The sequence below is a fragment of the Nicotiana sylvestris genome, chromosome 6 (assembly GCF_000393655.2).
Source record: "Nicotiana sylvestris chromosome 6, ASM39365v2, whole genome shotgun sequence".
NCBI lineage: Eukaryota > Viridiplantae > Streptophyta > Magnoliopsida > Solanales > Solanaceae > Nicotiana > Nicotiana sylvestris.
The window spans coordinates 42,291,428-42,310,721 of NC_091062.1; the positions used below are offsets into that span (position 1 = coordinate 42,291,428).

At 35.5% G+C, this 19,294-nt stretch overlaps 1 protein-coding gene across 1 annotated transcript; it reads right to left on the reverse strand.

The window, feature by feature from the left end:
* Positions 1–280: 280 nt before the first annotated feature.
* LOC104244217 (probable receptor-like protein kinase At4g10390) lies at positions 281–1,817 on the reverse strand. The gene has a single exon (XM_009799595.2). The coding sequence runs from the start codon at positions 1,462–1,464 to the stop codon at positions 433–435; it is 1,032 nt and encodes a 343-aa protein (XP_009797897.1). The 5' UTR covers positions 1,465–1,817; the 3' UTR covers positions 281–432.
* Between the last annotated feature and the right edge of the window lie 17,477 nt (positions 1,818–19,294).

Sequence of the window (19,294 nt, forward strand, 5' to 3'; positions counted from 1 at the left end):
GCATTATGCTCGAGGAACTACTATTTCGTGATCTTGTATACCTCATATTTATCGTGAAAACACTTTATATACATATCGGTAAGAGTAAATCTAGAGAGTGATTGGATGAAGTCCCGAGAGCGGGAATGAGTCCATAGAAATATGATAATGAGATTCTTTTAGTGCATGACAAAAAATGTATATTACACTGGTAACAATGTACACAAAACTCCAAATTTCATAACTGCGTAAGGATTAAAATTGTGAAACCCCAAAAAGGGAGGAAAAAGAACAGAAAATATATCCTGAATCGACCATTAAAATTTCAATCTTTCAACCCGTAAGTAGTATGAAGTTTCTTGAACTGATTCTTTTGTCTAGCTATGACATATCGTTCAGAGCACTATACAAATGTCATCCGTTTATGCTAAATACTAGTTCTAGCTAGTATTCTCAAACCTTTTTATCAACTGAACAGAGAAAGGAGATGGAAGACATTCTACTTCTCATAACCTCCAAGATTTCAGAAGCAGAGGGTCTGAGACTGGAACAGTTACTTAAGCACAATGCTGCAAGCGACGCCATGGCCTTAGCTTCCTCCAATTCATAATCCCCGTTAAGGCGCGGATCCACCATTTCAGCTACTGTAGAGACATTCTTCAGAACAGGAGCAGCTTTTGATATTAGTCTCTCCCCCGTGTCTGAGGAAAAGGCTTCAACCCCTGAAATGAGTTCTAAAATAACAACTCCAAAGCTATATATGTCATTTTTCTTGGAGGCAATGCCAGTTCTCAAGTAGTGAGGATCAGTATAGCCTGGAGAACCAAGCATCATACGGTTCGTTGGTGGCAAAACTGAGGAAGAAAATCCCATCTTCGCTGACCCAAAATCACAAAGCTTGCAGTTGAATTGCTTATCTAACAATATATTTGAAGCTTTGATGTCACTATGGACTATTTGTAATGGACTTTTTTCGTGGAGATATTCAATGGCTTGAGCAAGTTGAAATGCCACTGTCATACGGTTTCTCCATGGAATAATTGTGTCTCTCTTCCCGTGGAGTTTGTCCTGTAAAGTCCCATTTGGAACATATTCAAATACCAACATATTCCCCAATTCTGCATCGTCACAGTGATCAAGAAGCCTGACTATGTTATCATGTTGGATTTGAAGCAAGATGTCTAATTCTTGCTTGTAAATTCTGTTGAGATGCTCGCTGCTGCTGTCCATGATCTTGACAGCTCCTAGAGTTGAATTAGGAAATTCAGCTAAATAGACAGTGCTAAATCCACCACAGGCAATCAACTTAGACGTTGAGAAATTCGTGGTGAATTTCTTCAACTCGCCGCTTGTATATCTCGTCACCTGACCTGTAATCGTTGTGCAATCCAACCCATCATCTTTGTCGTCTTCCACAATAACACGGGCATCAGGTACTCCACCGCGCTTTATCAGCTTATATCCAAAGCACCCAAGGAAAGCCATAACGGACAGGAAAATTAGTAACAACAAATACAAGTCGTGCTGGTTGCAGAGGCAGAATCAGGATTTAAACTTGGTTCTAGGTTTCGAGTTTCTTGAAAAAATATACTACTTTTCAGGATTTTTCAAACATATATTTATGATCAATGACTAAGTTGTAGTGCTTTTTGTTTAAGAAAGTTGTTATGAATGAATGCTATCCATTGCCATTCGTGTGGGATATATAAAAGGGGCAGTACTGACGGTGAAGAGAAGTATATTAGATTCTGAAGCTACGGGGAAGGAGGTGAAAGAAGAGAACAGACCCGCACAAAACACATTAAAAACTCAACCAAGAACAGACAAACAGACCAATTTCTATTCCCATACCCGTGTGATTTTGAAATCTTATTCTTCTCTTTTGACCCTTTATATTACTCTTATTACTGTTGGAGGTCGAGGCTTCCATGAGACTGCATAGTGCTTACCCAAAACAAAGGATCTATCTAATTAAGGATATATAAAAAATACATGTACTCCTAAAATAGGGTACCATTAAATGATTAAAACTCAAACTAGTAGGAAATGAATTGTTTAATGTCAAGTTTATATTCATGAATGGGCGGGCATATGGAAAAGCAAAAGTCATACTCCCTTTGTTTCCTTCAATACGATGGATTGACTAAAGAGCAAGCGACCCAACATTATTGGTGGCCTAAACCAAAATCTTCATGAGAGAATTTGTTAACAAAAATAAATTTGTTTGAAGTTTATTTTTTATTTTTTTTAGATGCAAAGTTATTACTCCCTCCATTTTAAATTAGATGAGATACTTTCTTTTTTAGTCTGTTCCAAAATAAATGACACATTTCTAAATTTGAAAATAATTCAACTTTAAACAATTCATTTTATCCATTTTACCCTTAATGAGAAGCTTTTATAACCACACAAATATCATGGTCCCACAAATCTTTTACCCCTTAAGCTTAACACAAGTTTCAAAAGTCTTTTTTTTTAAACTTCGTGTCAAGTCAAACTACCTCATCTAAATTGAAACAGAGGGAATATTAATTTTCTTATAACAAGTTATTCTAATAAGTTTTTTTTAACTGATAGTATAGCTAATCCGATCCATTTAGCTTCCTCTAGAATATTATTGATCCTTCGCAAAAATTGTTATAGGAATACTGTATTACGAGGAATATAGGTATTTGAAAAAAAATAATTCTTATTATCTTATTGAGTGCACAGATCAGAGTATTATCTTCTACTTGTAGTAATTTCTTTAATGTTATATAATTTAAAAATAAGTCTAAACTATCATATCAGACTATTATGTTTTAGTCAAGGCTAAGGCAATATTTTTTTTAGATTCTTATCATCTAGTGATCTCAAATTTTACCCACTAAATAAAAAATCAAAGATATCTTTATACCTTTTAGATTATTCGAATCTCAAAGATCAACGTTAATAACAAATTAAAATTTTCTTTTCATTTTTGTATTATTTTTTTTACTTTTTAAGGTTAAGATACTCAATATATATAAATTTTGGGGGCTCAAAAGCCATTGCTTGGGCTTCCTTACCCTCTAGCCGGGTTTGCTAAACGGGAGAAATTCAAAAATAGCTAGATTTACAACTGGTCATTCAAAAATAGCCACAGTTTCAAAGGTAATCGAAATTTAGCCACTTTTTATGTAAAGATAAATATGAACGAAAACACTGTTCAAAATCCGAAAAAATACTCCAGCATAATATACTGGAGTTCCAGTCTAATATACTGGAGTTCAAGTATAATATACCAGTCCAGCATAATATACTGGAGTTTGGAGCATCGGTGCTCCAGTCTCCAGTATATTATACTGGAGCCAACAAAGTATACCGGTCCAGCATAATATGCTGGAAGTTCATACATAGGTGCACCGAACTCCAGTATATTATGTTGGACCGGTCTCTGTTGCAGCAAAATAGTGGCTATTTTTCATTGACTTGATAAACGCTAGCTATTTTTGAATGACCAGTCCGAAAACTGGCTAGACCGTGCTATTTTAACTTGCTAAACAAGCATCTTAAATGTTAGTTTGACACAAAATTCAAAATATTATTTTGATTGAACACAAAATATATGAAACAGTAGGCTGATACACATGAATAAAATATTATAATTATTTTGTACCAAGCCATTTGTTTTTTATCCAGCGAGACCTACAACTAGTTATGTCTGCTAAAGGCAAATGCATGTGTAAAAATTTTCTAATTTACATGTTGTTAGAAAGCGACTAATTTTGTTTTGAACGAATTAGAGAACGTCGATGTCAAACGAATTGAGATAAAGGGTATCATATATTAGTGATAGTGAAAGCAAAATATTAAATGACAATATAGTTTAAAAAGTACTTGTGATTTAAAACATCAAACCAGAACTCAAAGTGATAGCTTTAATGATTTGAATTCCCGAAGGTTCATGTTCAAAAAACGAGAAAATGTTAATTTAAGGCTATTATATAATGAACGGAAAAGGCCTAAAAATGTCACTCAAATTATAGAAATGGTCTATCGATGTCATCCGTTAAAAGCTCGCTATTTCCATGCCACTACTGTTAAACAATTGGCCTATATATGCCATTATTTGCCAACTGCTGAAGTTTTTTTTTTAAATATTTATAATTAGTGAATAGACCCCACATTTTCACGTGTCCGTTCATTATTGGTCCGTCTTTACCCCGGCCTTACATTAGTTATAACCCTGATTAGGTGTATTTACCAATACCCAACCCGTTAAAACAAACCCAAATTTTTAACCCAAAACTGAACCCTTCACTCTCTAGTCGTCTCCTCCAAATCAGCAACCCTCTATCCACCATTAAATTCAGTTTCTCCACCTATTAGGAAATTCAGAATAATAATGGAGAAATTGAATTTAATGGTGGATAGAGGGTTACTGATTTGGGGGAGACGACCGCAGAGTAAAAGGTTAGGTTTTGGGTTAAAATTTTGGGTTTGTTTTAACCGAGTTGGGTATTGGTAAATTCACCTAACCAGGGTTAAAACTAATGTAGGGCAGGGGTAAAGACGGACCAATAATGAACGGACACGTGGAAATGTGAGGTCTATTCACTAATTATAAATATTTAAAAAAGAAAAACTCCGGCCGTTAGACAAATAATGGCATAGATAGGCCAAATATTTAACGGTAGTGGCATGGAAATAGCGAGCTTTTAAGGGATGACATCGATAGGCCATTTCTGTAATTTGATTGGCATTTTTAGGCCTTATATACGCATTTTCTCTCAATTTATGTGACTCACTTTTTTTAAAAAAAGAATATTATTTTTTATATTTAAAAATAGTTTAGCTTAATAAGTTCATTTCACTATTAATAAGATGATTTAACCATATAAATTTCTAAAACTTATTTTAAATAAAAAATTTCTAAAAAATTTATTTTCTTAAACTTCACCAAGTCAAACTGTACCATATAAATTGGGACGAACGGAGCTGTAGTTAGTACATAATTTTCTGGATAAGTAATTGCTTAATAAATTGATATACGTCATGAAAGCAGGGATGTAGAAGATGAGAAGCTTCGTGTGGTCAACTCAGTCTTCCTTTCTTTGATTTTGCGTCTGCGTAGGGGGGCCTCTTATATTTCCCCGCGTGTGTATGGGCATCAGGTTCGTAGTATTTACATTGATTTCTAGCTAGATTTGTTTTAAATTTGTTTGGTGCAAATAAAAAATGTTTTCATCAATTTAAATATTTCTCTTTTTGATATTTTGTTTTCTAATTTTCATCATTGAGGCACCAACCAAATCAAAAAGAGCCAAAAAGAGCCTCAGCGAATTTCTGACAAGCAATATCGCACGATATGGGGATGTTGGATTAGGTGTTGTACAAGCGAGGAAAAAATCATGCATTGAATTCATTCCCCTTTTTTTCTTTCTCCTCTTTTTCTTCTTTTCTGGTTTTGGATAAAACAAAACAACAGGAGAGAAGAATGAATTTAATTAGCACCCAGGGGTTGATTTAGTAGTCACTGTCACTGTCACTGTCGAAACCAAACAAAAAAAAGTAGTCACTGTCGCTGACGTGGCAAATATTTTGAGAAATTAGAGTTTAAAAATTCCAATAGAAACAAAAAAAGTCACGAGTGATGTCTTTTCATGTACTTAAATTATGCTCTGCAGAATTACTTGCTACCTGTGCTTGCGAGAAATAACAGTTATCATATGAGTTAATCGATCGAGCTACCCATAAATAGGTTACTAATCATGCACTTGAATTCACCTACCTCGCTGCGAAGGTAGAAACAAAAAAACAAACCATACTGCAATCTATTAAATGGATACCTCCTAAATTAAACTACTACAAATTAAATACGGATGGGGTTGTAGTAACATTAACTCAGAAAGCAAGAATAGGAGGAGCAATACGCGACTCGAATGGCAATTGGATCATAGATTTTGCAGGGAATTTGGATAATGCCACCATTGTTCAGGCAAAACTAAAATCTCTATTATATGGCCTAGAACTGGCAAACACATATCATTTGGTGCCACTGAAAATCAACATCGATGCATCAGAGGTAATCACAATGTTAGAAAAAGATAACCTCCTTTATACTAATATAATACATGACTGCAGGCACCTCCTGGGCCAACTGCATAGTGCTACTATTACACACACCTACAGGGAGGGGAACGAGGTGGTTGATGGATTATCAAAAGCGGGGTGCAACATGAACTCTACTACAACTACAACCATTTTTGAACAACCACCGAATTTTGTCAAAATCTTTTTGCAAAGGGATCGTGCAGGGGCCACTCGTCTAAGGAAGAGAACATGGACACAACAACTGCAATGGGAGGACATGCCTCGTAACACTTTGATAAACTATGCCAATTGTTTCCCCCAAACGCACACGCAAGTATACATGGTCGACAAGTAATATAGGATTTCGTACCCATAGGGACTTGTGATTAACTATCAACTAAATTAAACCCAAACAATTAATCTATTTAAGCGAATCCTAACGTATGAATATTTAACTAAAATTAATCTAAAGTAACAAATTAAGAAATTAAAGAAAATAAGTTGACAAAATTTGGCACGAATTCAATGAGAGACGATATTCTAGAGTTATGGGTTAGCTAACAATCCCGTTGAGTTTTTCACTTAAATTATCTAATTAATTTATCTAATTTATTGATTGATGGGGTTAATATTGCTCGTAGCCTTCTCCCGAAGTACAACTCGCCTATTCAAGCTAACCTAACGCCTATATTCCTATGGATTTAGGATTAACAAGAACGCATTTATAATTTCCGTATAATAACCAAGCAAGGCGATTAGGTATATTCCTATCCTAACAGCAAATCCACCTCCCCCCCCCAAGAGTTAAGATCTTGCTCTACTCAAGCTTATATGCAATCTAGAATTCTCACTCCCGAGTTCAATCCCAGATTCGTAGATAGTATTCAATTGGTGATCAAACAATCAAATAATTAAGCGCAAGATTGAATAAATAAACCAATATGATAAAATAAAAAGAACAATTCAAGCTTCAAACTACAACGTTCATGTAGCAGCCAAAACTCTAGAACTAATAAACTATGAAATTAAAGGAAGAGAAGACAAGAAAAACTAGTTAGAAGCCTCCTCCAAGCGTGGTGTGTGTTGCCCCACGTGAATTCTCCTTCAAAGTATGTTCGATATCTCCAAATTGCATCTTCCCTTCAAAAATATGTTTAGTCTTGCTTTTATACGTGTTGGGTAGGTCTAGGCCCGAAATAACCTTGTCCCGGGCAAAATTGGAGAAAATTCCCGTCACTGGCGCCCTTGCTAGTGCTAGGCGCCCTCCACGGCACTCCAATATTTTTGATTCTATTTTTGGCGCCACAGGTAGGGCTGGGCGCCACCTGTGGCACTGAAATATGCCCTTTCTCTGTTTTTATCCGTTTTTGGCTTTAATTTCGCACATATCACCCCCGATTGCTCCCGAATCATTCCTACACATGAAAACACATCAAATTAACATAAATTAACATATTTCACATCCTAAATCCATGAAACAAAAGCAATATATGAGGTGATATACATACAAATATATATACTTTAAGTACAACATCAACACCCCACACTTAGACTCTTGCTCGTCCTCTAGAAATGGGACTATCAAATAAACCCTCACCTACGTACAAGTCTCAATTATGGAGGATCACTTTAACTTTTAACCACACACTATACCCTTGACTATGATCAATACCGGCACACAAGCATGAACACACAAAATTTTACATTCTTCCCGTTTAAGCATGCCCAAGTATAACCCTTCAATTCAATCAATTTCAACATCCTATTTGTCACCACCCAATCTTAAAAGCCGACTTGCAACCACTAAGCACCCTCAACTCATGCACTCACCCAACAAAAAAGTTTACAATATTACCAATCATTCATGAGATCATGTGCCCTTACCAACAAACGAAAGAGTGAATATATACTAGTCCACAAATTCAAATGTGCTTTTGAATATAGATTAAGGACATCACACAATTGAACAAAATTCGCTCACTCTCACAAAGAATTCATATGTATCCCGTGATCGTACCATAAGCTTGCCCGTAGTGTATATCTCTACTAGTTTAAGCTAGCCAAATCTAGGATCAATTAGGACTTTAAGGTTGTAATGCAGGCTAAGGGACGAGTATGATACATTTAAAAATAATGACTAACCCTCCTAAGCACTTTAATACACTACATTCACAATTCAAGTACATATTCCTCTCAACCAATTCACTTGCCCCAAACCATATGCAACATATCCCTCTTTTCAATTAAGCACTTCTATATTTCCACTAGCACAAATCAATAAGAATTGGAGGTGTGTGTTTTTCTATATTATTTGAACTATCATATATTTTTTTTCTCTTTTCTTGCAATTTTTCTTTTCCTTTCTCTTTTTTTCTTTTCTTTTCTTCACACACTTCATACATTAAAGTTCATCAGCTAGTGACTTTTGATTTCAACTTTATTGCACCAATGGGCCCTTCCATGGTTCCACTCAAAAAAACTACTCCCCAAATATCTCACCTTACTTTTTTTAGCGACTAAGTGCCTTAGGAGGTAAAGATAGAATCAATATCAAATTAAGAACAATATAGGAGTATGACTTGTAATGTGGTTGCCAAATAAAAGGTCTATAGGCTCAAAGGGGCTAGCAACGGAAAATTTTATTTTCTTATGTGACAAGCACATCTATGATCAAGCAAGAAAATGCCTACGTCATCTCCTAGATTAGCACAATTTACAATTTCGCTTCAATTAACACACGGGGCAAGTTCTAGACTACACAGAATAGCACAAAAAACCACAAATCCTCACACACACGTTGCACATGACTCAATCAAGATGGTCATGTTCAACTCTCAAGTCAAGCAAGTACACATAATTGAGGAATTTAAGCAATATTACACTATGTGGCATACAAGTCAAACAACTAAGAAAAGGCGTCACAAAATAGGTTATTTACTTTACTTAGGCTTCACAATTCAAACTAAATACACGGAAAAATAGAATGTATGTCATAGCATAATGTGCCAGCATCAACCATGTCAATGAGTATCTCAGAGCGATTCAGTTTCTTCATAAACTACTCCTAAGAAAATAAAGTACCCGGTTCGAGCTAGATCCTTGGAAAAGAACCGGTGCCCAAAGAAAAACCAAGGAATACTACCTAACTATTCTAAAAATAAATCTTTTTGGTATTTTTAGTCGGACTATCCCTCAAGAAAATTGTCCAAAAGATCCATCATCGGGAAAAATCCGAACTTTTTCTAAATTATTCTTTCCAATTGTCGTTTTTTTAAGGTAGACTATGTCTACTACGAGTTTTAAAAGAAAAACTAAATAAATAAAAATTAATTTTATACAATTACACTTCAGAAAGTAGTTTCTCCACCCTACACTTATATTATGCATAGTCTTCTATGCATGATTATAGATAAAAATATTAAAACAAGGGTGAGAAATACTCCCTGAGGCCCTCTCGGACCTAGCTCGGACATGATCTCAATATTAAGGGTCGGGCCGACTCCACACTTAAGCTCAAATATGCTCCTCAGCTTCAACTTTGGGTACTCAGACTTCCTCTGCTCTGCAAAATAAAAATAACACAAAACTCGACACTAAAAAAATAATAAATAAATAAAATATATACAGGTTGAGTTGACTCACAACAAACACTTGATTTAATGTCGCGTCAAGACAACATCACTTTCACCACTTTTCCTTCCACTTTGAAGATATGAATTGCGCCTCCAATTTTGCATCAATTTTTCTATCACGTTCCTGGGGTGGTGGTGTAAAAATAAAGGATCCAAGTAATAGGTGTTGCACTTCTTGGCCTTTAAGCGAGGAATGCCGCTTTGTCTCCTTGGTATGGCAAATTTCAGAATATAACACTTTCTTCCTCATCCATTGACTCCTTCATATGCTCGACTAGATCAATTCCCATGTCACCAATCAAATACAATGTTGAAAAGTGTTTAGAATGAGGTCCAATATGCTCCAACTCCAAAATTATATTATTTTTGACATCCTCAATTTTGCACTCTTCGTCAACCTTGGTATCATTAATAATAATTTGGTTGAATTGTTGGAATTCCTCTTTTCGCTCCATAAGTTGGCCAGTATCTACGACAATTGGTTATACGGCATTAGACGCCTCAACCTCTTTATTCAATTGAGCCTGCAGGTCATGGATATCTGATCCAAATTGGTCTATCTCTTGCTTGAGCTCAGTTCTTCCTTCTATTAGTTGTTTTGTCATATTTGAAAGACCATCACGGAGAAACTCTTGAGATTTTATCAGTTGAGCTTGTTCCTCTAGCCAAGATTGGCTCACTACATCTGCTTCTTCAAAATTTTCTTCTTGCCGGTACTCGCTCTCTTCATTTAGTTCTTCCATATTGGCTTTTATTCTTGTGATTGCTGCCCTCATTCTTTTCATATTTTTTTTGAGTTCATCCTATTGCTCTGCTACTTGCCTCAAAATATCCCTAATATATGCATCAGGTTCCATATCTTGCACTTCATTGCCCCTATCAAACTCACAAACACTGTTAGAAAGATCATAAAAAAGGGCTTATAAAAGGATGAAAAGAATTAGGACAACCATCCAAATGGCCACCTTGACCACCACACATATTACAAATATTTCACCCATAAGATTGAGATTCATAATTTTGCCACAAGTGCGGTCCTCCACAATATGGACATGGATTACCAAAATAAGAATAACCAATATTCGACCAATTATCATTCCAAGATGCCATATCAACAAAGATAGTAAAGTACTAAACTAAGATTAAAAAAAAAAACTTGAGTAGACAAAAAGTAAAAATCTAATCTAAAAGAATAGTTAATTTCTATGTCCCTGGCAACGGCGCCAAAAACCTGTTGCTCCCAAACGCACACGCAAGTATACGTGGTCGACAAATAATATAGGATTGTAAGTTCAGATATCGTACCCATAGGGACTTTTGATTAACTATCAACTAAATTAAACCCAAACAATTAATCTATTCAAGTGAATCCTAACGTATGAATATTTAACTAAAAATAATCTAAAGTAAAAAATTAAGAGATTAAAGAAAATAAGTTGGCAAAATTTGGCACGAATTCAATGAGAGACGATATTCTAGAGTTATGGGTTAGCTAACAATCCCGTTGAGTTTTTCACTTAAATTATCTAATTAATTTATCTAGTTTATTGATTGAAGGGGTTAATATTGCTCGTAGCCTTCTCCTGAAGTACAACTCGCCTATTAAAGCTAACCTAACGCCTATATTCCTATGGAATTAGGATTAACAAGAACATATTTATAATTCTCGTATAATAACCAAGCAAGGCGATTAGGTATATTCCTATCCTAACCGCAAATCTGCCCCCCCCCCCCGCCCCCAAGAGTTAAGATCTTGCTCTACTCAATCTTATATGCAATCTAGAATTCCCTCTCCCGAGTTCAATCCTAGATTCGTAGATAGTATTCAATTGGTGATCAAGCAATCAAATAATTAAGCGCAAGATTGAATAAATAAACCAATATGATAAAATAATAAGAACAATTCAAGCTTCAAACTACAACGTTCATGTAGCACCCAAAACTCTAGAACTAATAAACTATGAAATTAAAGAAAGAGAAGAGAAGCAAAACTAGTTAGAAGTCTCTTCCAAGCGTGGTGTGTGTTGCCCCATGTGAATTCTCCTTCAAAGAATGTTTGATATATCCAAAGTGGCGTCTTTCCTTCAAAAATATGCTTAGTCTTGCTTTTATACGTGTTGGGTAGGTCTAGGGCCGAAATAACCTTGTCCCAAACGAAATTGGAGAAAATTCCCGTCACTGGCGCCCTGGCTAGCGCCAGGCGCCCTCCACGGCGCTCCAATATTTTTTATTCTATTTCTGGCGCCACAGGTAGGGCTGGGCGCCACCCGTGGCGCTGAAATATGCTCTTTCCCTGTTTTTATCCGTTTTGGCTCTAATTTTGCACATATCGCCCCTGATTGCTCCCGGATCATTCTTACACATGAAAACACATCAAATTAACATAAATTAACATATTTCACATCCTAAATCCATGAAACAAAAGCAAGATATGAGGTGATATACATACAAATATATATACTTCAAGCACAACATCACCAATCAAGGACAACTGGATGCTCCCAATAGCGATACGATAATGGATAGCAATGTTAGAATAGATAGTAGTAGTCCTTGTAATGATCAAACAAGCAAAAACTATAACATAGATGCAACAACATCACCCTCTCTGTAGCAACTTTCTTTATGTTTTAATGCAATTTATCTTTCCAACCAAAAATAAAAGTCGGAGTTATGCACAAAGTCATCTGATCATCACGATTATGAAAAAATAGGAGTAATGAATTTATGTAAGTTTAACAAATACGTCCACTGTACACGATATGAATGTTCAGCCCACTATGGCGTTATGTGATTAGAGTCATTTGACCATGAAAATTGTCGTAAACAGTGTGCTTTCTCAAACCATAACGGAAGTTGTAAGATGCTGTCACGTTTACTACTTTCATGCTAGTACTTTCCCGTAACACCATGGAGTTATAAGCAAGAAATATTCACTTTGGTGCCTTTACAACATTGATCTCACTCGATATAATGAGAATCATCTGCATGATTGTAACTTGTTTAAGTGTAACACGCATTATGAAGCACAAAACATTTAAAACTATATATTCTGATATTTCTTATTTCACAATATTGCAAATGCAAATAATGGTTAGTTGTATAATACTAACCTTAAACACTCATATTTCCAGCAGCTCATTTGGCACAAGCCAAAGAAGAAAAGATTAAACCTACATTAACTCATCCTCCACGACTAGGGCATGGATATATTTCAAAGTAAGTAAATTTTGTTACGAATATTATATTAAGAGAATTTATATGCATACTATAGATATTAATGTTATTTGATGAGTGTTTTTTACAACAATAAAATAAATATGAGATTTTAGTCCTTAAATAAGTTAACAAATGAGTCATGTGCATGTTATGTGCATCTTTTTCCATCAGAAAGCACAACTAGGGTGAGATATTATTTTTGCATAAATTATTTTAGTAAAATTGATCTATATAAATAAATTCTAAATAAGAAAGAAATAAAGAAGTATCTGTGCTAAAATAATGCCTAACACATGCCAAGACTAGAGTCCTCCGTCGGCCGAATAATCTGTAACTCGGATAAGTGAGTCCTGCAAATCAAGCTCAAACAACTCCGGCAATGAGCGGAGCGATGAAGGAGGATTCATAGGTGTATCTAGCTGACTGCAGAAGTAATGGTCCAAAGAATAGTATTGAGTATAAGCCCAATACTTGCTGGAAAATTTGAGCCACTATGTTAAGCCGTAAAATGGGCGAGTATGACAGTTTCTTCCTTTTTCTCTTACCTTCATTTTCCATCATGCCTACCAACATCTACAGCTCTGCTTCTACTGCACATTTCCTCAAAATCTTAAGGGACGCTTTTGCCTCCTCCATACGCCTTTTCTTAATCAGAAACCTCGGGGTCTCACTAAGAAAGAAAGACAATGCAAAAAGTGGCAAAGCCAAAAATCAACTATTGGCAAAGGACCATCCCCAACCATAACGAAAGTTGTGAGATGTTGTCACGTTTACTACTTTCGCGCTAATACTCCCCTATAGCACCATAGAGCTATAAGCAAGGAAAATCCACTTTGGTGCCTTTACAACATTGATCTCACTCAATATAATGGGAATCAGCTGCAAGATTGTAAATTGTTAAAGTGTGAAACGCAATATGAAGCACAAAACATTTAAAACTATATATCCTGATATTTCTTATTTCACAACATTGCAAAGCTAATAATGGTTAGTTGGATAATACTAACCTTGAATACTCATATTTATAGCAACTAATTTGGCACAAGCCAAAAGAGAAAAGATTAAACCTGCATTAACTCATCCTCCACGACCAGGACATGGATATATTTTAAAGTAAATAATCTTGTTACGAATATTATATTAAGAGAATTTATGTTCATACTAGAGAGATTAATGGTACTTGATGATTTTTTTTCATAAAAATAAAATAAATATGAGATTTTAGTCTTAAAAACAGTTTAAAAATGAGTCATATGCATGTTATGTATATGTTTTTCTATCTAGAAGCACTACTAGGGTGAAGTATTGTTTTTGCGAAAATAATTTTAGTAAATTGATCTATATAAAGAAAACCTAAATAAGAAAGAAATGAAGAAGTACTTGTGCTAAAATCATGCCTAGACATGCTGAGACTAGAGTCCTCCGTTGGCCGAATAAGCTGTAACTTGGATAAGTGAGTCCTGCAAATCAAGCACAAACAACTCCGGCAATGAGCGAAGCAATAAAGGAGTCTTTATAGGTGTATCTAGCTGACTGCAGAAGTATTGGTCCAAAGAATAGTATTGAGTCTAAGCCCAATACTTGCTGGAAAATTTGAGTCACTATGTTAAGTGGTAAAATGGGCGAGTGTGACAATTTTTTCCTTTTCCTCTTTCCTTCATTTTCCATCATAGCTGCCAACATCTACAACTCTTCTTTTGCTCCACATTTCCTCAACATCTTAAGAGACGCTTTTGCCTCCTCCATATATCCTTTCTTAATAAGAAACATCGGGGTCTCACTAATAAAGAAAGACATTACAAGAAGTGAAAAAGCAAAACACCCACTACTGGAAAAGGACCATCTCCAACCATAACGGAAGTTGTGAGATGCTGCCATATTTACTGCTTTCGTGTTAGTACTTCCCCATAGCATCATGGAGTTATAAGCATGAGAAATCCACTTTGGTGCCCTTCAAATACTGATGTCACTCAATATAATGGGAATCACCTGAAAGATTGTAACTTGTTTAAGTGCGACATGCAATATTAAGCACAAAATATTTAAAATTATATATTCTGATATTTTCTATTTCACAACATAGCAAATACAAATAATGGTTAGTTGGATAATGCTAACCTGGAACACTCGTATTTTCAGCAAATAATTTGGCACAAGCCAAAGGAGAAAAGATTAAACCTACATTAATCCATCATCCACGACCAGGGTAGGGATATATTTCAAACTAAATAAATTTTATTACGAATATTATATTAAGAGAGTTTATGTGCATACTGGAGAAGTTAATGTTAGTTGATTAGTTTTTTTCATAACAATAAAATAAATATGAGATTTTGGTCCTTAAAGAAGTAAACAAATGAGTCATGTGCTTGTTATGTGCATCTTTTCCATCTAAAAGCAGAACTAGGGTGAGGTATTATTTTAGCATAAATTATTTTAGTGAAATGACCTATATAAAGAAAACCTAAATAATAAAGAAATGAAAAAGTACATGTGCTAAAATCATGCCTAAACATACCGAGGCTAGAGTCCTCTGTTGGCCGAAGAAGCTGTAACTCGGATAAGTGAGTCCAGTAACTCAAGCTCGAACAACTCCAACAATGAGCGGGGTGGTGAAGGAGACATTATAGGTATATCTAGCTGACTGCAAAAGTAATGGTCCAAAGAACAGTATTGATTCTAAGACCAACACTTGCTGGAAAATTTGAACCACTATGTTAAGCAGTAAAATGGGCGAGCATGACAATTTCTTCCTTTTCCTCTTGCCTTCATTTTCAATCATGTTTGCCTTCATATACAACTTTACTTCTGCTCCACATTTCCTCAACATCTTAAGGGACTCTTTTTCCTCCTCCATACGTCCTTTCTTAACGAGAATCCTCGGGGTCTCACTAAGAAAGAAAGACAGCACAATAAGTGGCAAAGCCAAAAACCAATACTGGCAAAGGACCATCTCCAACCATAACGGAAGTTGTGAGATGCTGACATGTTTACTGCTTTCGTGCTAGTACTTCCCCATAGCACCATGGAGTTATAAGCAAGGAAAATTTCACTTTGTGCCTTTCCAACATTGATCTCACTCAATATAATGGAAATCACTTGCATTATTATAACTTGGTTAAGTGTGACATGCAATATGAAGCATAAAACATTTAAAACAATATATTCTGATATTTCCTATTTCACAACATAGCAAATGCTAATAATGGTTAGTTGGATAATACTAACCTTGAACACTCATATTCCAGCAACTAAATTGGCACAAGCCAAAGAGAAAAGATTAAACCTACATCAACCCATCCTCCACGACCAGGGCATGGATATATTTTAAAGTAAATTAATCTTATTACGAATATTATATTAAGAGAATTTATGTGCATACCAGAGAGATTAATATTACTTATTGAGTTTTTTACACAACAATAAGATAAATATGAAATTTTAGCTCTTAAAGAAGTTAACAAATGAGTCATGTGCATGTTATGTGCATCTTTTTCCATCTGAAAGCACTACTACGGTGATGGATTATTTTTGCGTAAATTATTGGAGTAAAATTGATCAACATAAGGAAAACCTAAATAAGAAAGAAACAATGAATTACCTGTACTAAAATCCAGCCTAAACACGCCGAGACTAGAGTCCTCTGTCGGCCAATGAAGCTGTAATTCAGATAAGTGAGCCTAGCAACTAAAACACGAACAACTCTGGCAATGAGCGGAGCGATGAAGGAGGCATTATATGTGTACATAGCTGACTACAGAAGTAATGGTCCAAGGAATAGTATTGAGTCTAAGCCCAACACTTGCTGGAAAATTTGAGCCACTATGTTAAGTAGTAAAATAGGTGAGTGCGACAGTTTCTTCCTTTTCCTCTTGCCGTCATTTTCCATCATGCCTGCCAACATCTAAGACTATGCTTCTGCTTCACATTTCCTCAACATCTTAAGGGACGCTTTTGCCTCCTTCATATGCCCTTTCTTATTGAGAAACCTCGAGGCCTCACTAAGAAAGAAAGACAGTACAAGAAGTGGCAAAGCAAAAAATCCACTTTATGCAAAGGACCATCTCCAACCATAACGAAAGTTGTAAGATTCTGCCATGTTTACTGGTTTCGTGCTAGTACATCCCCATAGCACCATGGAGTTATAAGCGAGGGAAATGCACTTTGGTGCCTTTCCAACATTGATCTCACTCAATATAATGGGAATCACCTGCAAGAATGTAATCTGTTTATGTCTGACATGCAATATGAAGCAAAAAATATTTAAAACTATATATTCTGATATATCCTATTTCACAACGAAGCAAATGCTAATAATGGTTAGGTGGATAATACTAAACATGAACACTTATGTTTCCAGCAACTAATTTGGCACAAGCCAAAGGAGAATAAATTAAGCGTACATTAACTCATCTTCCACGACCATGGCATGGATATATTTCATAGTAAATAAATCTTGTTACGAATATTATATTAAGAGAATTTATGTGCATACTAGAGATATTAATGTTACTTGATGATTTGTTTCACAACAATAAAATAAATATGAGATTTTAATCATTAAAGAAGTTAACAAATGAGTCAATAACATGTTATGTGCATCTATTTTCATCTGAAAGCACTACTAGGGTGAGGTATTTTTTTAGCGTAAATTATTTTAGTCAAATTGACCTAAGTAAAGAAAACTTAAATAAGAAAGAAATGAAGAAGTACTTGTGCTAAAAGCATGCCTAAACATGCCGAAACTAGAGTCCTTCGTCGATCGAAGAAGCTGTAACTCGGATAAGTGAGTCCAACAACTCAAGCTAGACCAACTCCAACAATGAGCGGAGCGATGGAGGAGGCATTATAGGTGTATCTAGCTGATTGCAGAAATAGTGCTCCAAAGAATAGTATTGAGTCTAAGCCCAACTCTTGCTGCAAAATTTGAGCCACTATGCTAAGCACTAAAATGGGCGAGTGCGACAATTTCTTCCTTTTTCTCTTGCCTTCATTTTCCATCATGTCTGCCAACATCTACAACTCTGCTTTTGCTCCAGATTTCCTCAAACATCTTAAGGGACACTTTTGCCTCATCCATACGTCCTTTCTTAATGAGAAACCTCAGGGGCTCACTAAGAAAGAAAGATAGCACAAGAAGTGGCAAAGCCCAAAACCCCCTACTGGCAAAGGACCATCTCCAACCATAATGGAAGTTGTGAGATGCTGCCATGTTTACTACTTTCATGCTAGTAATTCCCCATAGAATCATGGAGTTATAAGCAAGGGAAACCCCATATAGGTTCCTTTTCAACAGTGATCTCACTCAATATAATGGAAATCGCCTACAAGATTGTAACTTGTTTAAGTGTGACATGCAATATGAAGCACAAAACATTAAAAACTATATAATCTAATATTTCCTATTTCACAACATAGCAATGTTAATAATGGTTAGGTGGATAATACTAACCTTGAACACTCATATTTCCAGTAACTAATTTGGCACAAGCTAAAGGACAATAAATTAAACGTACATTAACTCATCCTCCATGACCAGGGCATGAATATATTTCAAAGTAAATAAATCTTGTTACGAATATTATATTAATAGAATTTTTGTGCATACTAGAGAGATTGATGTTACTTAATAATTTTTTTTCATAACAATAAAATAAATATGAGATTTTAGTCCTTAAAGAAGTTAACAAATGAGTCATGTGCAAGTTATGTGCATCTTTTTCCATCTAAAAGCACTACTAGGGTGATGTATTATTTTTGCGTAAATTATTTTAGTAAAATTGATCGACATAAAGAAAACCTAAATAAGAAAGAAATAAAGAAGTACCTGTACTTAAATCATGCCTAAACATACCGAGACTAGAGTCCTCCATCGGCCGATGAAGCTGTAACTCGGATCCGACAATGAGCGGAGCGATGAAGGAGGCATTATAGGTGTATATAGATGATTGCAGAAGTAATGGTCCAAAGAATAGTATTGAGTCTAAGCCCAACACTTGCTGAAAAATTTGAGCCACTATATTAAGCAGTAAAATAGGCGAGTGTGACAGTTTGTTCCTTTTCCTGTTGCCTTCATTTTCCATCATGCATGCCAACATCTAAGACTCTGCTTCTGCTCCACATTTCCTCAACATCTTAAGGGACGCTTTTGCCTCCTTCATATGCCCTTTCTTAATGAGAAACCTCGGGGTCTCATTAGGGAAGAAAGACAGTACAAGAAGTGTCAAAGCAAAAAATTCACTACTGGCAAAGGACCATCTCCAACCATAACGAAAGTTGTGAGATGTTTCCATGTTTACTGCTTTCGTACTAGTACATCCCCATAGCACCATGAAGTTATAAGCGAGTGAAAAGCACTTTGGTGCCTTTCCAACATTGATCTCAATATAATGGGAATCACCTGCAAGATT